At 29.1% G+C, this 26,020-nt stretch overlaps 2 protein-coding genes across 2 annotated transcripts; one reads left to right on the top strand and one right to left on the bottom strand.

Moving 5' to 3' along the window:
* Positions 1-97: 97 nt before the first annotated feature.
* On the top strand, positions 98-20,361 carry LOC112686266 (protein fem-1 homolog A). The gene is made up of 7 exons (XM_025558467.1): positions 98-712; positions 12,620-12,779; positions 16,100-16,300; positions 17,887-18,105; positions 18,813-19,141; positions 19,261-19,667; positions 19,769-20,361. Exons 1-7 carry the CDS (start codon positions 641-643, stop codon positions 20,247-20,249), a joined length of 1,869 nt encoding a protein of 622 aa, XP_025414252.1. The 5' UTR covers positions 98-640; the 3' UTR covers positions 20,250-20,361.
* Positions 20,362-21,479: 1,118 nt separating this feature from the next.
* On the bottom strand, positions 21,480-24,743 carry LOC112686265 (condensin complex subunit 3). Its single transcript, XM_025558465.1, has one exon. It carries the CDS (start codon positions 24,463-24,465, stop codon positions 21,586-21,588), a length of 2,880 nt encoding a protein of 959 aa, XP_025414250.1. The 5' UTR covers positions 24,466-24,743; the 3' UTR covers positions 21,480-21,585.
* Positions 24,744-26,020: the final 1,277 nt, after the last annotated feature.

Raw genomic sequence — 26,020 nt, 5'->3', positions numbered from 1 at the left:
TCTACCGCTTTGTCCCCGCGCGCGCAAGCGCGCCGACACCATCGTCCCACCCTGTACCTCATCACTGCCTACGTTCAATCGGTTCGTGTTGCCCGGCGGCCCGTTCCGTTCGTCAACCGATCGTCGTCACATCGCAGTCTGTGGTTTCGCCAGTCAGTTGGGTTTTTGTTTCCGTCGAGTTGTGACTGCATTTCTTGAGTTTCTCTCACGGACCCGTTGTTACAGCACGACCAACACGCACAGTATTTCCGGGCAGTGTAGAACGACGCAGGGAAAAATTGTAAACAATACTGTTTGTGTACATCTCCCGCGTTTCTCATGCTCGTAGTAGACCGTGCGCGTGCCGTGATCTCTTGGTTTCCCGTGTTCTCATCGAGTCGTAGTCAGTAACATCGCGAACGGTGACAGCCCAGCGATCGGTATACCCGTACACCTACACCACTGTTGTAGCTACCGGTGACCCGCACAATCGGTTTTCTGACGCTCTTGTTCCGTGAGAACGCCACCTCAAACCCGTTTCTTTTACCCCGTGTTCTGCGTGCGCGTTTAGTAGACACACGTAAACACGGCTCATCGAACGCGTGCCTCGAGGTTGGTGACGACATGCCATCGTATTAGGTCCGACGAAAACGGATCCAATATGAATGACATTGATACGATCGCCACCACGGTGTTCTACTTCGCCAGAGACGGACAGCTGAAGAAATTGCAGGTAAGCCTCCACATGCACGTGAATGCTGCCCCCCCCCCCCCAAATAGATTTTGGTCGTAATGGTAAAAACGAGTTAGGTCAAGATGAATAGCTGTCTCATAATTTTTCTGTATGAATAACATTAATGCGAACACTGTTGCTGGTTAACGAGCCCTGCACATTTATGTATTCTCCAGGCAAGGAGTCCAGTCCTTTAAAGATCTGAGCTCTATAGTTTTTTTGCTCCCTATGTGCCCTAATATTGTTAAGGCTTATGTATAAAGAAGTATTTTTTAAATTCCATCATTTCATTTTTAGTAAAACATTTGATTTTTAGTACTTACTACTATTTTAAACTTTCTCGTCAGCATTCTGAAACTAGAATAATTGAACGTCAAGTTCTCACATATATTTAGTACTACGCGCAATTCAGATTTCATTGTCCATCGTGGTACCCAATTTAACAATTTGTTGTTAACTATTGTAATATACCTGATTAGAAAGTTTTTTAATAGGTACATAAGCAGTTTTAAATTTTACATATAATAATTATTTAAATTTATCTTTGAGTTTTTAATGTCATTTTTGTATTACATAAGATATAAACATAGTTTCAAAATTAATTTGAATAACTATTTATTTACCTAAATGTATTACAGATTTTTTATTAAGTATGTGTCAAAAGTTATGATTCAAGCAATTTAAATTTAATAATAAGTATAAAGTTATAGCATTATATGGTTTTCTATTTTCAAGATATTTAGCTTGTCTAAGCTTGTAATTGTATTTTTATTTTATTTTAAAAAAAGAAATAACTAACTTTTTATTTAATTTAAATCAACTGGTTGACCAAGTTTAGGTAAGTACTTCATTGAGAAAAAAAAATTTAAAGAAAACAAAGTACTATTGTCAGTAATTGTGAATAGGTACATTGTTTAATGACATTAAATTAAAATGTACACACTAGATATTTCACTTTGTTACGTGTTCTAATTATATTTATCCAACATATTTTTTTACTCTATAATCCTTTTGTTAGTATTAATGTCTTAAATTAATTATTAATTATAACACATTTGAAGAAACATCTGTTTATTATCATATTTTAATCTGTTATTTTGGTCTTCTTCAAACATTGCCCTTCCTATTTGTACACGAGATAATTTACTCAGTATAACATGAATAGACTATTAAAAAAAAACTCTTAAATCACTTATGTATATATTTATTATGTAATTTATTTGTGTAGTATATAATATTTTTTTTAGTTATTTTAATTGATTTTGTTTTGTTTAAAATGTATCTAAACTAACACGTTAAGTATAAAATATTCAAAAATACATTAGGTAAATTGTATAAACTCCAAATGATATATAAACCAGAATTAAAAATTGTAATACTTTTTTGTTAACTTAACAGATTATTAATGGATTACAATCTCATATTATTATTTTGCATGCATTTATTTTACTGGTAATAAATATCAAATATCGAATTAAATATCAATTCTGGCAACATTGACAGTTTAACATAGAATGCGCCTTTCTCATTTTGATGTATGTATTGATAATGTTAACAATGTAAACATCCAATGACCTTAGTATTTTATTTTATTTTTAGTAGACAATTTAGAAAAACATGTACTTAACAATAAATCAAATTGACTATAGTAATGAATTGAAATAAACTGTTTCATTTCAAATATTTAATCTCTATGGTCATTAATATTTTTATAAACATTTTTTTTTTCTAACTGAACATCCACTTCTGGGAATAAAAACGATTTCACTAGTAAATAATTTATTATAATAATATTATCACATTGACGACTATTGATTCTATTATCTATTTTGAGTATTAGTAGTTACCCACGATGAAATCCACACATAAGTGTAACACATTATAACAATAATATCCATATTTTATACTTAAGCTTATAGCATTCTTGCGCTTTATAATAAATGTTTATTGAACAACAAAAATCATATCAACATCATGTCTATCCCTCGCACACTTTGTCAACATTATGTTTTCAATTGATTGATTCGTAAATAAATGTCAGATATTTGATTAAAAAGAAAAAAAAAACTGTTCCAATTTTATAACAGAAATTATTTCCTCTTGAATCAGTCAAATTCCTCGAGTGGTAGAAAGAAGATAAAACCTATTCATAACTTTTTTTTTCTCACTGGATTTTATTATTTATTGAGAAATTCGATGACTAACATGTCGAACAGGCGTGTACCCGGTTGCAGAATAACTAAAAATATGTCATCTTGCGGAGAAGAGTAATTTAATGAATTTGTGACCAGACGCGCTACTCAAATTTTGTACTCCAAACTACCGTAGGTTTACTTTTTACCATTTGCTAGTGATGTCAATTATTCAAATTTTGTGTTGTTTTATTATATCATATTATAGTTCGAATTTGTACATTTAAATTTTTTTCAATACATGTTCTTAAGTCATTAGTCAGTTTTTATTATTTTCTCGGTCCTTCAGTTGTGGAACGAAAAAAAACACCATCGTTATCTGTCTAACGGCTAGCGAACTCTGGACCCTTCCGTTTATGCTAGTAAAATAAATGGGCATACGTAAACTGTGCTCAAATGATCTTTTTTTTTTTTGTAAACTGCGCCTGAATTTTTATCTATGTTAAAAAGCTATAGTGTAAACTGTGCCCAAATTTTTATCTATGTTAAAAAGGTATAATGTAAACTGCACCCGACTTATTAACTTATTAAGTTTTGACTTATTGAAGTCTCTATGTATGTCGCTTTTATTTAGTACAGTCTTGGAATAGAAGTATCCAACAATATGGTTTAAGTAATGACTATAAAAATTAAAATAGTGATATTAGAGTATAGTTAGTCCAATGTTATGGTTTACCATTTCTAATTCCAGGAAGTGTATCTGAGTATTTTGTCAATTATTTAATGAAATCAAAGCCTGACGACGAAAAAGTGATACGATTTGCGGATTATTTGGTAAACGTAATTATAAGTAAAGAAGCTCAGTATTCACCTAAAGTATGAACTCAAGCATCAGCAGAGCCAACTTTAACCACAAATGCGTTCGAGTCTTTTCATTTTCACTTTAATTCCAGCTTTTATACAACTGTACCAAATATTTTCATGTTCATAGAAAAGTTAAAAAAAATTCAAATAGAAGTATACATTAAACTAAATAGTTTAAACCAAGCGTTTAAATTCTAAAACTCTAAAACAAAAACAAAAAAACGCAAAAACTTAGAAAATTTAATTAATAAATATAAAAGTGGTCAAATTCATATTGAGGAATATATATCCACCATATATAATTATTTGTAATATTTGTATTTAATTTGCTTTTTAAAAATTTTAATTATTTTTTAATTATTCATATTATATGGCTATAACGAATTAAGTATTTTACCTGGAATTTTACCCGGGCGCAGTTTACAATCATTGAAATAAATTGCACATTTTTTGACTTTATGTTCAATATTTCACGAAGTCAATGTTTCCTTCGATTTTAATGAAATCATATATATTATACTATCAAAATAATTGCTATTATTTTATTTGTTATCTCTTGTCGACGAAATTACAGTATTCGAATGAGGTATGTAGTTTATAATCCTATCCATTATTTAATAAAGACAACGGATTTTTTATTTTATTTTTTCCTCCGCTACATTGCGCAATTTGGAAACTAAGAATTTTGGTGGTCGCGTTTTGCGTAGAACGAAATTTCGTTGTCCGCTGTGTCGATAAGTACGGACACGAGAAGAGCGGTTGTTGCACAGTATAACGCATAAAAAATAGAACGTTAGGTTTTTTTTTCTTATTAATATATATATGTGTGTGTGTGATGTTCACACGTGGGTTACGATGTTGTATTTACGCGCATTGTATGCATACAGCGGTGACGATGTTCGGTCCTTCTTGCTACGGGTTTTTGTTGCGGTTGCCAACTGTATATAAATCTGTTGCAGCCACGTCCTCGCCGACGACGCCACTGTTGTCCAGCTCTAAAAACGAGTTTCTTTGTGCGCGCGCGAGTTATTTTCATGCCGGATGTCGTAGACGCGCAATACGCGACAGGCACAGACCTGTCTGTATTTTCCACGGCGGCTGCGGCGTCATCTCTGCTGGCAATGAACTGAACATTATGAAGAATATATATATAATAAATACCATCGTATGTATAATAAAAATAAAAAATAAAACCCGTTCGTCGTGCCCGGACAGCTAGTGATGGGAATATTCAAGTTTTTAAAAGATCATCGATGTCCTAGTAGAAATAAAAAATAAATTTGAAAAAACTAGTTTCTAAATATAAATTTTTCCGCTGTTTTAGGCCGCAACAATTTTGTATGAACTCTTGCAGCTTGCAGTATAATATATTTTTTTTATTCTACATTAATTACCAATATTTACTTATGACCAGTTCGAATGCCGATATGTATCTTTTAATTTGAATAAAGTTTACTTCGTTGTTCCGAAAACTATCGTGTACGCACGTATAACCATAACGCATGAAGGTCAATTAATATTGATTTATATATATTTTTGTCATCTGGGCCATCCAATTGAAATAAAATTAACCTGTGTAACAAGTAATTATTCAAAATTTATAAACAGGGCATTAAGTAATTTTTTTGTAACATGAAATAAATAGAAAGAGAACATTTTTCTTATTGTTATTACGCTTTAATCTAGAGTCTTGGTGAAAAAGCGTTGTCAAATCATAATGCTTTCTGTGTTTGACGCAAATTGTGTTTGGAAGCTTTATTTACTTGTATTTAGTTTGTATTCCTTATAATATTTTAAAAATAATTTATCTTATTTTATAAATTTTTTTATTCATTTAATCATCATTATACACTACATTTAATTTAATCTGTGATTGTTTTTAATTGAATAATTAATTCTCAAATATAAAGACTTCTTCGCCATTTTAATTCTTATAGTGGTGTATACCTAGGATTTCGTTGAAAGTGGCTATTTGTTCTTTCAACTATGTACGGCCTTTTTTTTTTGGGGGGGGGGGGGCAATTGTAAACTCCACCAGTTTTTTTTTTGTGTTTTGCCTGTAAATTCTTTCATAGTCATCAAAGAAATTAATTTTATAAAAGACAACCAAATATTCATGTTTTTAGTAAAGTTCTTACCGAATTTCAAACCCATATTTATATAAAACTAAATGGCATATCTCAAGTAAATAAACTAAAAAGTTCGAAATGAAAAAAAATGACAGTGTTACAGGATGCTATTAATAGATACACTTATGAAGTAATACAAGACAGAATATTTACAAATTGTATCACATAATTTTAGTTTACATACACGACATAACTATATATTTTTGAATTATTAAGTATAACGATTATTTATTATAGTTTTTTTTTACTATGTTAAAAATGTACTGATGTTTAATGTGAACGACATGATATTATATTATAATTTTTTTTTAATAATATATCATATTAATTTGATACTTCTACTTAATTTTCTTCACTGGCGAAGTTTACACGAACCCAATCTTACCTTTTTTTTTTTTTCTGGCGGAGTTTACATGCGCCCCTTTTCTTATAAGAGTCTATGTATCTTATCATTTCTCCCTCACACACCAAAAAAAAAAAAAAATCCTTAGGCCGCTACATATATATATATATACTACATACATACGCATTCTACAAAGTACTACACTTTTTATCCAAAGTAATATTTATATAAATAAAAATATATTATATTTTTTATTGTTATCTTAATAAGGGTAAATATAATATTATCATCATGTTTACCACAGCCACTGTTATTACTGCTTTTGCTATTAAATTGCCGACTATTTCGCGTTATAAATCATCAATATAGCGGTTTCCACACGTAAACAGTTCATTATTCCATTTTCCACTCGAATGCCCATGTTTTTTGTAATAGTCGTGTATTTGTTTAAACACTTGTATGTTTATATAATATTATTGAACTAGAAATCTGACACAATCAATATCATATCAAATCACAGTTTTCTAATCAATTCAATCATATTGATTTCACATGCGAAAGCGATTTTTTATTTTCGCGATGTGCATTTAGTGTTTTTAGTTTTGATGCTGGAATAAAAAATTTACTCAAAATTAGAAAAGTTTGTATGAGAGTGATAAAGCCCTACTTAACCTAGCTTGTGTTAGCTTTTTTTTATATTGTGTACAACAATGTTTCTTCGTATATTACGCATTAATTATCCCAGAACATGATTCTTAACCTTCTGTTAAATGCATTTTCCCCATTATTTTTCTGGGTAAACTTACATAGGGGCTATATTATATATTCAGGATTTTAACAAATTCTGTAGTTTTTTACTCACTTTGAGGAATAAAAATGTGTTATTCAACCTTCAAGTTCGATGATTTATAAAATAAAAGATACCCGTATGAATTAAATACTAGGTTAAATACATAATATGTATATTATGTTTATTGTATAAGTTCTTGCATTTCATTAAAAATTGGCACTTATGTATTATAATGTATGAACTTTCGTGTTCTAAACTTGTTTTCGAGATATCTATAACCAGGAGCGAACTGGGTTAATATTTTAGGCCGGGAATTTTATTTGTCAGACCAAAAATGAACAGGGGACTAACGATTTGGTCATAAGCATGCAAAAAAAGAAAATGACAAAAAACCCTTTTCAACATATTATGTAGATATATAAAATTACACATAACATATAAGATATTTTTTTTATAGATACAGTGTACAAATTTTAATATAATACCTAGATATTAAAATTAACTCTTAAAGTAATTCCTTTTTTACATGATTAGGTTTTTTTTCATAACTTCACTAGTTTCCCCAATTCTGTCGATTATAATATAGTCACTCTATATTTTTAATTTCTAAAATATTTTCAAGCCATTTAATCTATTATTGTAACGGGCCACTGGGATTTGTCCCGGTGTCCCGCCAGGCCAGTTCGCCCGGGCGCGCCCCTGCCTATAACCCAAGAAAATATCTATATAAATATTTTGTTTTAATTTAAATGTTTAAATCTAACATAATATTTTACTTATTTTACTTAAGTTATAAACCTAAAAATTTAAGTAATCAATTTTCTAATTGACAAATACGCAGATTATTGATGGTTGAGATTTTTATATTTCCTCGATATTTTCTTAATAATTTTTATAAAAAAAAATTAAATTAATTTTTCTAATTTACTTAATTATATCTACATCAACATTACGTTCCTAGTATTGTATACTAGAACATAATTTAAAATGTTAAATGCCAATGTATTAATATTATATTTTTGTATTGGTTATTGGAGTCTTTATTTAAATTATTATTAATTAAAAATATTTTTAAGGAAATATTTTGTTCCGAACCCGTTTATTGAAGAAACTCAATCGTTTAATTAACTATTCATAATCATTTAAATTATCCAACACTACCTAAATCAATAATAATTATACATTCGCTTGCAGTTCAGTTTTAATATATAAAAAAACTTAACTGGTCATTTAGATGTATACGAATTCCGATGATTAAAATACGTTATTTAATGAGTTTTTAATGATTTCTAGAGTATAAAATTCCACTCGTCCTTTGTTCTTGAACACCAGTGAAACTTAAATATGAAGAGAACAAAGTAAAAAACAATGCAATAAAAAAATATGTATACGCATTTATATAAATTATTGTTAACATTACGTGTAACATGTATATATATATGATGTGATGCCAAGTCGTAGGAAATAATCACTAACCGTTTTTGGTAACGCTTTAGGTCATTCGTTTGTGGAAAATAATTTTTATTTCCAAAAATCTATATACTGAACGATGCACAATAGAACATAGGTGTTAAGCACGTGTTAGTCGTGGTTACGCATATGTATTTGTTTCGCACGTGTTACTGGCGTCTTGGCAACTGCGTTTGATAATAATTATTGCGCTCAGTTGTTGGCAAGGTTGTTACGGCAATACCAGTGTCTGTTTTTCTTCCTTGTTTCGTTTCGTTACTTGTTGAATCATAATTGAATTATATTATTATTTATCATTATCGTTAATATCATGTTTAAAAATGTATGTATATCAAAATTTAACGCTAATCCTCAAGATTGATAATGATACATAAGTCATGGGAATTATTCGTGATTTTTAAATTTAAATACTAATAATTAATTCGTATTGATGGCTATTTAGTTGTGATCGTTAATATTTTTAATAAACTATTATCTAGAGTTAGATGTGATACTAGATGATTATTAGTGAACTACAATATATTAGGCTGCGCTTACATTGAGAACGTATTTAATCCGATTGTCAGTCCACATGGAGTCGGATTGGAAACAAATCCCTATACAAAAGCAAGGTCACATGAGCCGACACGTTATGATCTGTTCCGACCTTTAGTGAAAAATCAAATAATTTTTTTTTTTTAACTGCCGACGTCTTACGATACCCGTGCATTTATTTGTACACTGTATGTCAGTATTCAGTACAGAGTATCTACTAAATCGTTAATTTTGTAGTATATATTTGAACTGATGAGAGAAAATCCTGCAAAGCATTGACAGTTTTTCCACTGATGATACAACCCCCCGACAGTTGCTCTGTTTCCTAATATCTTAAAATATTTCCAATATACAAGTATAGTTAATCATATCCATATTCATCCAGGATCTGTTTTTATTCAAATGACCTTTTTTGCTTAAATTCAAAAAGAAAGATTAGTTTTTCGCCGAAAAAAGTTACTCTTTATTACAACTATAGGTGATTGATAAAAATCTATTTTATGGTTATTTCTTACCAAGATAATCCTTTTTTAACATTTTGAAAATGTTATTATAATTTTTGTAATTTTTCTTTTGCTACATATTTTATTATGTAAATAAACAGAACCTTTTATGAAAAAGCAAAATCAAAATTATTCTTATAGATAATAATATAACTTAACCTAATAATTAATGTGCAATATGTGTATTTACATTTTTAATTAAAATACAATTTCAATGATTGTTTTAATTGCTTGTATTTTACTTAAACATATTATAACATTATAAATTCAATATTATATATAATTATTGTTTTCAGGGTTATATAATTATTTTTGTCGATTTAGATTAATATAGATTGTTTAACCATGATGTAATAAATAATATTTTATGCTATGCTATGAAATTGTAATTTAATTTCTATATCATGTTATAAATTATAATTTTTTTTTCTATTGTATGTTAAATAATGTGTTATAATGTATTAAGTTGTGTACAATTTATATTAGCTGTTTTAAAACAGGGAATATAATAAATTCTTCAGAGTTAAATCTAAATTAAAATGTATTTAAGGTAATAATCTATTTTCTTGTATATAGTATTTTACTATATCAAATTTAAGAGATTTTGAAATGTTATTTATAATTTGAAAATAATAATTTATATTATTTATGTGTTCTGCTAAAAATATTTGTACTACTATGTATATATATATATATATATATCCTATTTTGAAACTCGTATAATTATAAAGATATTGTTATTTTATTATTTCTAAACTTTTATTTCTTTTCTTAAGGGGGCTTTGATATATAGAGCTACAGCTTCCCTTGCTTGTTGTATAGTATGTCAGGGATCAGCTGAAATAACTCATGTTCAGAACAATTGATGGCCCTTTCCAAAAAACAAAACCACCAGTGATTCTGTATTGACCAATGAATATACATTTGAACACAGTCACCTAATACAGTTCAGCCACAACATCTCTTAATAATATAACATATTATATTGTGTATATACTCAAAATTAAAATGTATTTATTGGTTTTATATGAATTTTAGTATCACTTTGAATATTTATTTAAATATTTTTAATAAGTACCTACTCTAAGTGTTTTATATTAAAAAAAATATATAGACTAATAATTATTTTAATAATTCTTCTATTTGATGAAATGCATAGAATATATACTTATAATAGTTTAAAGCTTTCTATGGCAGCAGCTAGGAAGTGAAAGGTGAACCATGTAAATTGGTATAATGACAATAGACTGTAATTCACAGCTCTGTAGATACAAACAACTCTGCGTATGTCTATAGATGGTTCAATACCAAGGTTAATATTTTTCAAACCAATATAATCTATAAGAGCATTTATGTTTATTTTACCATATTATTGCGAAATTAATCAATGAAAGTTAATTGAGAAATCAATTCATAGTTTTTTATTAAATTGTACATAGCAATTGGTTTTAATTGTACGACTTTGTTTTTAAAAATCAGTTTGAAATAATACATGTAATGTCTTATTGAAAATATCAAATAAAAAATTTAAATATGTTTTTAATAGACGGAAAATTAATTTTGGAAAATTAGTAAATTTGAAATATTTTAGTATTTATTGTTGTTTATAGATCTAATTTTAAATGTATAACTTTTAGAATTTATACTATAAAGTCTATGATGTAACTAAGCTATTTATTAATACTTTTTTTTAATGCTATAAAAAAAATGTTCCTTTCTTAATTGCAATTTTACATCAATGAGTATCATTTGTACAAATGTATTAATACTCATAAAAAATGTATTTTATTAAATGTATTTAAAAACATATTTTTTTTAAACAGTATTATTGTTTAATTATTTAGTTTCATTTAAATTCAATAGTATTCTATTGAATATTACATATATATATATCACATATTAGCATTTGTTTTATATTACTTAATTTATTTAGTTATATTTACTATTTTTATAAGGTAGTTATAATAAAATCCATGAGTACATATTTTAATGTTGAAATGTTAAATTATTTCAATATGGCGTTAATTTATAAGTTATTTCAAGGTTAGCATATCCTTGTTGATATGGTTAAAAAAAATCGCTGTAAACATAATTTTACATATTTATACATGATATAAATTGAGAATATAGGAATAAAATATCACTTTCATCATATAACCCTAATAGGTTTAATTTTATATTTTTTTAAATATATGAAATCAATTAATACAGATAGATACATACTAATCTAAAACCGTTACACATTTTGAATTATGTTAAATCTAATGTATACATTAATATTGCTTTACTTTATCGTACATTAACCTTAAACTTTTCTCATTGCTCAATGCATTTCCATGTTAAATACACAACGTTGAACTAACTATATATAGCTAATCTATCTAATACCTAATAAGTTATTTAATTAAACACTTATGTATAATATATAGTGTGAACTATCAAGTTTTTTCGTAAAACTAACGTAACATGGTTGTCCTACTGCATATATACGAGTGTGTATGCCTTTAACTAGTAAATTACTACTTATAAACTATATTGTTTTATATTTTTTATATTTGTATACTAAGAAAACTTAATAAAAACTTAGGTATCGTCTTTAAACTGTCAATAATACGAATGTGTAATAAGTTATAAGAAAAGTAGGATAACCGAGTTCAAGTCGTGTGTTCACTACGAACGTGTTTATCACAATTATCCACCTATTTTCTACTGTTTTAAAAAAAGAAATGTGTTCTTTGTCTTTCTTGGCTATTCAACATGTTCAATTATCGTCTTAAACTTGTTTTTTTTCGATTAAATGTATTATACGATTTTTTCATCGAATTCATCTCGGTAATTTATTTGGATTATCCTTGAACCGTTTAAAAATAACCACAATGCTCCATGTATGGAAGTATTTATTTACCATCGACGGAGAATCTAGTTGTGTTGTAGGCAACCATTCCCTTGACCCTTCCTTATAAGCCATAGTAGGTATAGCACTAACGTGACTGAACTCAGCTTCCTGATGGTGACGACAACTAGTGTTCGCCAATTTTTGGGTATAAAAGTCTAATAATGTCATATTCGATCACACAGAATATACTATTCTTTACCGTATTGTACGACCTTAATATTAATATGGATATATGTCTATTTGCAGTTGCTGTTGGAAGGCAGATCAGCAATGGAAAATGCCATATTGTTGAAAACCACGACAAATGGCGCTACGGCATTGCTGATGGCCTGCAGACACGGCCACTACGATATAGCTGTATACTTGATCAAAAAACATAAAGTCAATATAGAACAAATAGGCTCAGGTAATAATAACTAGCCCAGCATTAAACATATGATATGTGATTCATATATATGTGCGTATGTGTGTGTGTATATATATATATCAGATGTTTTCTTAAATATCATCAAACTAATGTTCGATGTACTATCAGATCTAATATTTTGTAAATTGTTTACAATTAAAAATATATACTAAATCGCAATGTAGTTATATATATATTTTTTACTAACCACTTTAAGTTATACGTTAAAAACGTTTATTAACGTAGGTATTTTCTTTTAAAATTAAACATTTAAACGTTTTTCCTTTTCCAAAGGTAACCCACACAATTACATTGTAATGGCTGTTTTTATTATAACACAATAATACAATAAAAAGTATAAGTATTTCGTTTAGGCGTGTCTATTTTGTTTTCTCTTGCCTCTGAGAACGCAGTTTATAATAAAAGTAGGTTTTAATAATTTGTATGTTGTCGTAAAACAGCAGTAAGTATATTTGTGCACGAAATGTTCGACTTGCTTCATCAGCCGTAAAGCATTTAAAAGCAAACTTGATAGGCACAAGTACTTTCTAATTCTCTTTGTTCACAATTTAAATTATTTAAAAAATAAAAAATATTTTAATGTAACTGCTGACAGGTAAGTTTATTATTTTGTGTTCGGAACATAACTTTATATTTTATGCATCAGAAAAACACTAAGGTATTTTGTACACAGCGAAAACAAAACGATTTTTTATTTTCAGCAGGTTTATCTAAATACTTGGAAATATATTTTTGCTGATTATTCTCAGATTTGTTTTTTGATAAAATGTTATGTTATATATATATATATATTAATGTGATTATACAAATTGTGAGATAACGAAGGCTTTAGTTTTAACTTGAATCTTACGTCGTTAATTTTACACGAAAAGTTGTTATTACGTTTTTGTTTAATACCATAAATCAATTAATTATTAATTATTCATTATAATATGTATTTCGAAACATTAGTTAAGCTTCATTTTGACTTATTTTTAAATTGTTATTTATTATTATTAATAGTTTAATAGCTTTGAACCTATAGCAGTAACGGCCATCAGACTAATCAGATTGTCGAAGTTTTAAAATGTGTTCGGAATAATATCAACTGTAAAGTGCTTAAGTCTTACTAGTAAATGTATCAATGTATTTAATAATTGTTTTCTTATTATTACACTATTTTAAACATTGGAATCAAATTAGATTATAATTATAAATGTAACACATACCGTTTATTATTCATCTTGTAAATGACTAAAATGCCAAAAATAATTTGGTAGATATTTTTTTCTTTTTAAATTCATTACTCCTATGTCCTCCTGAATAAAATTTACTAAAATATCTCTCTAGTATAATTTTTTTCCCATTAATTACATCATTAAATACATTTAATTTAAAATCAGAATATTAAACCATAACCATTTTAATTCAATACTAGTTTACTGTATTAGTAGTTTATATTACAACTATTACATTTTTTTTCTTTCATTTACCTTCTTATAATTGCATATGTTGTTTTTAATATATTTTTATAATAATTTACTACATAATAGTTTTGAATATAATAATAATTATAGTTATTATTATTATTATTATTTAAAGTCATGCAACCATAGGCGTGCACAGACTTCAACTTCCGGTCGAGCCTGAATACAATTAGTGTCCCAATACTTAGACAGTACCCCTAATTTTTTTTCTAACACTTCAACATGTAGATTCTATTGTAAATTAAAAACAGTGTAGTATTTATATCTATACATAAAATCAAGTATTATATTGCTCATTTTTAAACATATGTCTTTGAAGTTAAAAGTAAAACTTTAATTTCTTTAAAAACAAATGATATATGTACAATTAATTGATTTTCACGAAAATATTAAAATATATATCGAAATTTTACTAAGCCCCCAAAAAAAATCCGGTCAAGCAGTGGCGTACACATTTTTTTTTTTTGGGGGGGGGGGAGGGCATAAATTAATTGCACAATTTTTTATGGTTATAATATAATCTGAAACTTTATTATAAATTACAACTAAATACTTAAAACACACTCAAAACACTGATCACTTGATATATATATATATAAAATATATAATATATATAATAACCACATTATAAAATAGTGATTATACGTGACCATCACTCCTAATCCCAATTCGGTCGAATATTGATATTTTATATTACATTGATAAGTGATATCAAACACGATTATAATCAGTAAAAATTAAAAATATTTATAATTTACATTATTTAAGCTGAACAATTAATTTGCATTATGGCATCAAAAAACTTCTCGGGGGAGGGGGGCAAATGCCCCTGTTGCCCCCCACACACACACACACACAGGTATACCACTGTGTTCAAGCCGGGGCTCGCCCCTTGCGCACGCCTATGTGTGCGACCATTTTTACCATGAACCTAATTATATAGGTAATGTTATTTTATTTAGCCTTCTAAAAATAAGATTATATGTTTCTAGTTTTTCGAAATACTTAGTTCAAATAGTTAAATTTTGACTGATACTATACTTACATATAAATGTATTTACATTAATATATTAAAAGTTTTAACAAATATTTATTGTTGGTATTATAGTGTTTTTTTTCGGTGACTTAATATATTTTATTTTGTGTTATTTTATAATTCTTACGTATATTTATACATATTACATATATTTATCTGTTATCTGAAAACATTTTTATTCTTATTATATTTAGGTTTTTTTACTTTTGTCAATAATATTACAGTAATACAGTTACAAATATTACAAATACTAAAGGTTTATTTTGTCAAATTCTATAATCTTAAGTGGTTATCATTGCTATGTTTTTGTTTTACTGAAAAAAAAAATTGTTTATTCTTATTAGAAAATTTAGTAATAAAAATTGAAAAATATGGAATTATTTTACTATACTAAAATAAAACTTTAACAGTTGTAATCAGTTTTAAAATCATACTACATCATATTATTAAATCTTGTTATCTTATACAAAGCCTTAAATATTTGAATGAAAACCAATTAAGTATATAATAATTTTATTAAAAAAACGAGTATTTAAACTTTTTATATTTTTCATTATGTATAAAAATACACCCCCTTTGACAATTCCATTGTAATGTACATCTTTGTCAGCTCGATGATATTAATACGTGTGTCATGCGATGACCATGCGAATCTATTGACTAGAGTCTAGTTAACTAGACAAATCGAACAAATATTAAACTGAATTGTAAAATAAACGTGTTTCCGCACGTTGTTGTTTAATCATTTTATTATTTTATACCTTGTATTTCATTATTATTGAAATTTTTTCTCGCAGTTGTTTTTGACGGTGAAACAATAGAAGGAACGCCACCACTATGGTGTGCGGCCGCTGCTGGACACCTGAACATAGTCAAATTATTAGTCAAAGAAGGTGCCGTGGTCAACTCGACAACCAAAACAAATTCAACGCCTCTACGAGCCGCTTGTTTTGATGGACACTACGAAGTAGTCAAATATCTAGTCGAGCACGGTGCAGGTATGTCTTTGTTGCTGTTTTAATTTTAATACCATTGCATGAGTATGTCATTGAGAACCTGTGGTATAATTTTACGCGCTCGACGTAGAACTACTAACCAAAGGACCGTGTTAGCGCTCAGCTTTATTTACGAATCTTGGTCGGGCAAGACTACCGCTTGCGTGGGACTCCCGTGTCGTCTATGGACCACCAGCACCAGCCTGGGCCGTACTCGTTTGGAACCCTTTGACCCGTCGAGTTCCCCCTGGGTTAGGGTTTTGTTACTATCTAGCGCCGGTCCCACAGCCACCACTTTGCAGCTGAGGTAGGCACCTTAACCTTAAAGGGCATCACATTCGGAGCGGCAAGCCGATCCGACGTGTAATAGGGCTTCCCTCTCCCGTGGTACCATTTAGGTTTTAAGTTAATATTGGTAGATCAAATCGACACTGCGTGAGTGTGTCAGTTAGTATTGAGGTAAAAATATAAACCAATCGTATGGAGGTACTTAAAAAGATTGTAGAGACATTTTTAATCTTATATATAATTGCCAAGAATTGAGTCAAACCTTTTAATATGGTTAAATTTTAACTCAATATATTCTATCCTCTTGTACCATGTTGCTAATATCAGTTTTGGGGAAATTATTACCAATCCTAACAAATTTCTACACTTAATACAACTTTTACATCAAATTAAATCTTACTGCCTTAGTTATTAACTTGTTCTCCTTTTTCAGAAATTGAAAATTTGAAAAGAAAAAAAAAATAACATGCTGAAGTTAAATCTGAGAGGGAGGTTTGGGTATAAAAAATATATATTTTAGAAACTTATGAAATTATAAATTGCATATATAAGTGTCTATATGCAGGAATAAGTATAATGCCATCTTTAAGTAGTGATGGTGAAATCGTCGGCAACAATATGTTACATCGTCGAGTTTTGATCATCATCCATATAATTGCTACTCAAAAATAGATAATAATCGCTTTGTTTTGGGCAAAAAGTGTATTTCATTGCCTGGACAAATAATTATAGTAATTTGACAATTAATGTTGAACCAGAGTTGTGGGACACTTAAACGATATGCGCTCTACAGGTGTAAATGTTAATTGAGAATATTCAATATCTTTGCATAGAGACCTGCAATTTCAATTCTGTTTTAGTTTTAGTTAGATTTTTAACTTAAATAGGCGCGTACACAGTACAACTTTTTTTTTCTTAAATGGCAACCACCTATTTTATCCACTAATTATTTTTCGTCTAATTTTTTAATGAAAGTTGATTAGGCTACCAAAATTAATTTAAAAAATTAGACGAAAAATATTTAGTCGTGAAAATAGATGGTTGCCATTTCAGAAAAAAAAAGTTGTTGTTATAAAAACTAACTAAAAAAAAAAACTCAAATTGCAGGTCTCTTGCAGATATTGAGTGTTCTCAGTTTGTGTTTACACATTGTATATTTTACATATCTTTACATCGTACTGTTGCAGCTATGATGACGCAGACGTTAATGTTCTCGCTTACATACCTACCACTTTTTATTCATGATGCTTTACGGCGGCTGTTGTTATTGTTCGTCGTTTCTCATTTCTTTCCCGTTTCAGATATCGAAGTATCAAACCGTCACGGTCATACGTGCCTGATGATTGCTTGCTACAAAGGTCATTACAAAATCGCTAACTACTTGTTGTCCCTGAAAGCCGATATAAACAAGAAAAGTGTGAAAGGGAACACTGCGCTGCATGATTGCGCCGAATCTGGCAATTTGGACATATTCAAAATGCTCATTCAAAATGGAGCCAAAATGGAAATCGACTCGTATGGTAAGTTTTGCCCGCCATCCTGATATTACTATAATATATATCTATATCAGGGGTTAGAACCGAAATGAAACGAACCGATTCTGGAACCCAAGAACCCTTAAAATATTGGGAACCGGAAACGAACCCGAACCCTCATTATAAAATGAAAAATATCAGATGTAGCAAAATTATTAATTATATTTTTATTCTTAAAATTTCAAAGCATAAATAAATTTCTTAGGTATAATTTTTTTAATTATTTTATTTTTAATATTATGTGCAGACAAACGGACGACTGAAGGCTAAACCAGTTAATACTCCAATTTCACCAATACGAGGGTTATCTCAGTGGGGAATTGGGCAACATATCCTATTATGTATAGTTAAAAATGTATACATATTAGTTCTTTAACATGTTCTGTTTTTAGCCAAATAAATTATTATTACTTATTATTATAGATAAAAATTTGAATTACAACATAATGAGTCATTTATTTTCATATATTATGCCATATTACCTAGTATAATGCCATTATACCCTAACCCGAACCCTTTAATAAAATAATTGAAAAACTTAAAGGTTAGGTTAGCCCGGAGATCGCGGTGGTGCAATAAAACATTTCTTTTCAATGTCAATGCCAATAGTATAATCGTCTTCTTCGCACGCCTTTTTTTTATGAATGTGTTTTTGTATATTTTATCATTTTCCCGTCTGCTTATTAATATAGGAATGACACCACTGTTGGCGGCATGCGTGACCGGTCACGTAGAAATCGTCGACTATATGGTGAAAAGCAACAATCTAGTGTCACGCAAAGAGAAGATTGAAGCACTGGAACTATTAGGCGCGACTTACATTGACAAGAAAAGAGATTTGATCGGCGGTTTTGACTTGTGGAAGCGAGCCATGGACATCCGGTTTAACGAGGACGACGAACAAGACATACCGAAACCGGACAACGCCTTGCCAATCGAAGCGTATGAGTGGGCGCAAGAAGTGAAAAACCATGAAGAACTTAACGAACTGTTATCTGAACCTGACGAGATGAGGATGCAGGTACGTGTTAAGCTATTTGTCGTTATAGTCGTTATCGTGATAGGAGAAAAAAGGCACCCTCCTCAAAATCCAGTTTCTATTTGGAACGTTGCTTAATTTCTTTTAATTTTCTTTCACAGGCCTTATTAGTGAGAGAAAGAATCTTAGGCCCCATCCATCCGGATACCAGTTACTATGTACGTTACCGAGGTGCTGTGTACGCCGATGCTGGTAAATTTACTCGATGTATATCTTTATGGAATCACGCTTTGGACATCCAAAGAAGTTCTCTCGAAACTTGCCACCAAATGACTGTTTCTTCATTCTTTTCCTTCGCCGAACTGTTCTCTTTCATGTCGGACGCATGTGCTACCAATGAAGATGACGCGTATAGACAAGTGCCAGCGTTGTTAACGTTCGAAGACGTTGTTCAAATTCTTGTCAAAGCTGTTCATGACTTATGTGATACCAAAGATATAACGTCGGCATTTGACTTATCTCCTAGATTATTGCTCATTTCCTTGGATCTCTTCAATATGGCTCTCAAGTATGCTTTTTTTCTTTATACATTATGTACTTATTTTAATTTGTTATCATATTATATGTGATAGAAATAATAACTTGCTTTTCTTATGTTCTGGCATTTAGATTGATCAGAAATGATGAACACTCACATCTGACTCATCGTCTACTCTATCGCTTAAATAAAGCCAATATCAAAGGACATCTTGGTCAAACTGCTCTTCATTTGGCAAGTGCCCGCAAAACTGCTCTACCTACATCTCGACATTCACAATCAACCAATGCTGATGAAGCTTCCATGTTGCTCAGAGCATTGCTTAAAGTAGGTGCTGACCCCAATGCACGTGATGATGAAGGAAACACGCCACTTCACTTGGTTGCTGCTGAAGATACAATCATTATCAAACTGCTATTGGGTGGTGGTGCTCACTATGATGCCGTCAATGCTGCTGGCCACACGTTTTGTGACATGCGAAAAGCCACTCCACACAACCCATTATGTCACACCTCATTGGCATGTCATGCTGCTCGCGCCATACGTAAAAACCGTATACCATTCATTGGACATATACCAGTAACGCTGTACGAATTTGTAGAGAAACACTAGTAAAATAAACATTAGAAAACGTTCATGTATATCTATGGTTTGATGTTTCTTTAATTTATTGTATGCACGAAAAAAAATTATTATTTTACCTAATAAATCGTTTATAAACTTAGGAACGACTACTTCTATATTATATGATAATTAATAAGTAAAGAACTGTTCTTTCATTTTCTATCCACCACTGCCTTGTTTCAAACGTGCAGTTCTGTAAATACCTTTTTTTTATTATTATTTGTTCTCTGTGTTAATATAATTAATTCTCTAATATAGTGTAATTTATTATAACTAATAATTATAATTAAAGTAAATAAAAATCAAGACATACCCATTGTTACACTACTAGGTACCGAAAAATAAAATGTAAAATTTTTCTGTTTAAGATAAATTTTCTTTTTATATATACAGAACATTTCAAATCTTATGTGACATTCATTTCTTTATGAAATATTAAGTTTTTGACTTGTATCAAAACGTTTTCATTTTTTTACACATTAAAAGAGCAACATTTTAAGGAGATTTAAACTATATTTACTCTATGCTTTATATAAAATATTGCATGAAAATATATATATATATATATATATAATATTGCTGTTATACTTTGCCAAATTTCTGATTGGTTACGCTTATGTTCCTTATTTAAATATTTTCTGTTGCATCAAATTTGAAATTCCCTGTATGTATATACAAATATTACTTATGTGGAAAAAATTTAATGATTTATTTAATAAAAAATACAATTATTTAAAAATATAATATATGTGTTGTGTTCAGTAGTATTTTGTAAATGGAAATCAGAAATCACTTGAAAAGTTTGTGAAAGATACTTATTGTATAATTATTGAATTACAACTCAATACCAAAGGTCAACAGCAACATTAAGGGGTAGCAACCGCTACACCCCCAATTATCTTTAAAACAAATTTTGATTTTTGTACTAGAAACAAATAACAGTAACAATAAATAATTCTAATAATTAAAATCTAATAAAATATTTTCATTTAATTTCAACTTATAACAGAAAAATATTTACATTACTGAAATTTAACTTAATTTAATTTAATGATTTACTACTACTTAAACACTTTAAGTTGCTGCAGAAAACTTAACATATTAATATAAAAATTTAAACATTATTGAATACTTTTACTTATTGTACATATATATATATAATCATAATAGAAATAATGAACTACAACTTATTTTCATTATTATATTATTAAAGTTCGGGTAAAACTAGATAAATTAATATTTTAAAAAATAAAAATTTATCATCATAAAAAAACAATAAAATAGTAAATAATTCAACATGGTTTTATACTAATTCAAATGACAGTTAATCTTCAGAATTTAGTTCAACGATGGACACCGCCTCTCCTCTAGTAATACTTTTTTTGAATACTTCAGACAAACGTTTCATTTCATCTAGTTTGGTAAATGCATCTTCACTATCTTCATCATCACTGCTTTGTTGTTCCATGATTAAATTAACTTGCGAAAATAAATCACCATGTGCATTTTCAATAGGATCTAGTTTCTCAGTACACATGGAAGGTACCTGAGATGCTATTTCCACTTCCATTGTCTCAACTTCTTTTTTTATAAAAGATGCTTTTTTCTGTATAACTGGATCAAATTTACTTCTAATTTTCTTCAAATATTTAGCACTGTTTTTGTCATTAACACTTTTGAAATGTTTTATTACTCGCATCAATTTTGGACCAAGTGTTGTTATCAATTCATTGTCATAATCAAAATTTATTTCTAGCTTAAACAAAGTATCTACCAACATAGGTGTATAAGACTGATCCTCTTCTAATAAATAATCAAAAATGTAACCAGCTAGCTCACCATGAGCATTAATAGCTGTAGATTCATTTTTGTATATTAGTCCACGAATGAGATTTATTAAAGTTGAGTTCACTTCATCTACTCTAATAAACAGACTTTTAGACAAATTATGATTTGCAATCTCTCTTAATACTGGAACATAGCACTTTGCCAATGTACTACTACTTGTTCTAATGTAAAATACATAAGTCGTAAAGAACTGCACCAGATTGCTATATAAATTGAATGTTTCGTGCGTTAAGGGTCTAAACCATATAATCAAAAGCTTAGATATTAAATTAATAGACTTGACTTTTTGAAAAGTCAGTAAGTCACAAAAACCTTTTACTAAAACTGACTTAAAACTGTTATCATCAACATCGTAATCAATACATTCAACTAGTAATGGTAACATATCCTCAATACTGAAGAAGTCTTCATAATCTTTATTTGTATCCAAATCATCATTTAGGCCCAATTTTTTAAAATCATAACATAATAATACCTCAAACATTATCTGAAACATAAGGTGTCTATTTGTAAAATGATTTGATACTTCACTGCATAAAGCAGTAGACAAAAATTCTTTAGCAGCATTAACATTGTTGTTCAACATGTATGGAGAAATAGCACGGATTGCCTCCACTCGTATGGACACCAAAGAACATTGCAAGTATCCAACCACAATGTTCTCAATAATATCTGTTAATAAGGAAAGTTCAACACCAACTTTGGTTAATTGTTGTATTCTATATACCAGATCAAAGCTCTTAAGTAAGTTATTTGTTGCCTTATTAGCTAATAACTTTTCTTCTGGCAATATATGTATGCTTTGATACTGTTTTTTAATTTTCTTCATTTGTAATTTTAACTGATTTAATTTTCTTAAATCAGGGCTATCAGTTTTTGATAATTCTTCAATAGCATTAGCTTTATACTTTAATTGTTCCTCAAATAAAATCATATTACCTAATTTTTCAATGAAAGGATAAACATCAATTGTCTTTGATTGGATTTCATTTAAGATTAGTTTAACATAATTTAAAATATCTTTACCATTTTTAAATGTAATATCCAATAATAGTGCTATGGGTTTTATCGGTTTTACTGTTGTCCGATCATCTAATATTAAATCAAAGCAAAGTTTGTTAAGACTTGTTGAACCAACATCATCTATTGTAAATTCCCTAGCCATAACCAACAACTGTGTTAGTATAAACTCTTTATCTTCTTGGTCATATTTAAAGTAATACTCTCGTATATAATCAGAAAATTTCACCAGGTCTGGTAGTAAGACATCAATATAGTCATCACCAACATGCCCTTGGTTACGTGCCAGTTCAATTTTTTTTTCAACTGTTAAATATTTGGCAACACATTTCCATAAGAAAATATTTTCAGCACATAATTTATCATAATCAATCATTCGAGTATTAGAATCCAAATAATCATTTATCAAATCTAAAATTTGACTATCATAAAAATTTTCAAAAATTATTGTCAAAGCTTTTTCACACACTAATTCATTTTCTAGTCCCAATCGTTTCAAAAATAGTAATACATTCTGATTACACTCATCTAACCATTTGTCTATTAACTGTGTTTTCACTAACTGGGCAATATAATTATTTGTATCCTCCAATCCTTTTTCCAATATTGTTTTACTTTGTTTGTGTGATAAACTTAAAAATGGATAAGTTAAAAAACGATTGTATACTTCTTTTCTTACCGAATCACTAACATCTAGTATGCTATACTTCAACATTTTATCTACAGCACTGCCAATCATAGCAACGTTATGAACAATTGCTGTCCGAACATCAGCACTAGAATTACAAGTCATATGAAATAAAAAACTCTCAATAATAGGACATTTGGGATTATCTGGCATCTGTAACCAATGTAAAGCGTGTGCTGCCTGTACTCGAATTTCTGGTTTTTTGTCTTTGAGCCGTTCTAATAACAGAGTTGTGGCTACATCAAACAACTCAACAGGTAATACTATCCCAGTTTCCAAGCTATTTAACAAGTTATTCAGAAATAGACAAATTCGCCATCTAACTAACTTCTCATTGGAAACAACAAATGTACGACATAATCGCATCATTTCCGTTAACAAACACATACCGATACGTCCATCTTTGGATGAAAGTTCACCAACTTTAATTACACCATTTGCGGCATACTTGATTATGTTGTTGATGTACGTGCAATGGAGTTGTGATTTGGTTAAAATCACACAGATGAATGCGTCCTTAAACGAAACGATAAATTGATCCCAATTCAATTTAACAAACTTTTCCTCAAGCATACGCAATAGATTAACCGTCACACCGATCTCACCGGCCTTCTCGAACAATTTGATGATCCATTTTTCGGCAGACATGATTGTATTGCTAAACCGTTACACAGACTATTTGAAAACAGCATACTCGGGATGTAAACAAAAACTATGAATATTATCTCCGCGACGAAATCAGTATGACCACAGTGCAGGTATGAAATTTCGTTTGGAACATGACAAAAAAAATGTCCTGATTCCTATCTGGCGCCAACATCGAAATTCATCCAGGAGGGTATCACTCTATAAAGCGGAATTGAAATCAACCTTAAGACACGCGACATACCAACGTCATCGAATTTCTCAATAATCTTAAAATATGGTCACACTGTATTCAACCGTTATTTCATATGAATATACCTATGCATCAAACCATCAGATAACAGATATATGATAATAAGTTAATATTGATAAAAAATTGTAACAATGATAACAATCATGGTAACATAAAATTTTTGCACTGAAATTTGAATGTTTTTAACTATCGAATAATAGTATAATTATAATTAATTTGCAAAGAACTAATAACTATGAAAGATTTAAATTCCAAGGTACCTGTCTAAATATTATCGTTTATGTTTTTCTATGTTATCTTAACTTAATAAGCTAAAAAAACAATTAACTTGCACAGTGTGAATTTTAGTCATAATATGTATATTAACATATAGATTCCTCATCACAGCTCATTAGTTTTCAGTGTAGCAAAAACTATCGTAACTTAAGCAATGATCAAAATTTTCAATCAATTTCAACATAATGTTTTCTCTCTATGTACTATAATATAGTGCACATTCCATAGTTTAGTAGGTATATCATGAGACTTAAGTTTAAGTTGTTTAATAGATATATAACATACATGAGAACCAAAAACATTTGCCAATAAACTTTTAAGACCAAACCATTCAATGTTTATATTAGATATGAATTGTATATTTTATTTTAATATATTTTTTTTTTGTGTTCTTAATTTTTATACTAAACTGTGAATCAAATTAGTGTTAATTTATATGTTAATGTCCTTATTTCATGTGATTTACTATATCAAGCTTTATGTACCAAATCAATTTTATTTGTAAACTTGTAATTTGTATTATAATAATTTACTAATAAATGTTCTTCTGTTATTTGATTATTTCAATTAATGTCATAATTATTTATTTTACTTATTATTTCTATTCTGTATTTCTGTGTATAAAAATAAACATTGGGCGTTGTTGTTACTTAATGGATTGTGTGACAATTTAATCTGGTTGGAATGTATAAATCTAATTTGTGTATGAAACATTTAAATTTCTAAGTGTCAGCTTGGCATATATTCAATAAAAAAAAATGTTTGATCACATATATTTCAGATTTTTCAATGTACAATTTGTGACACAATATATAAGTATAAACATACTTAGGCATAACACTTGATAAACGACTGACTTGGGGTCCCCACCTAAAAGAAAAAAGAAAAGCAGCGAACAATAGACTTCATCTCCTCCGACCACTCCTCAACTCCAAAATACCACTCCAAAACAAACTTATTATATATAAGTCAATTATAAGACCAGTCTGGTCTTATGGAATAGCAATCTGGGGTCCTGCCATGCCCTCA

The sequence above is a fragment of the Sipha flava genome, unplaced genomic scaffold, assembly GCF_003268045.1.
Source record: "Sipha flava isolate LNK unplaced genomic scaffold, YSA_version1 303_pilon_pilon, whole genome shotgun sequence".
In the NCBI taxonomy this organism is placed as follows: Eukaryota; Metazoa; Arthropoda; class Insecta; order Hemiptera; family Aphididae; genus Sipha; species Sipha flava.
This window is presented reverse-complemented; position numbering and strand designations above follow the sequence as displayed.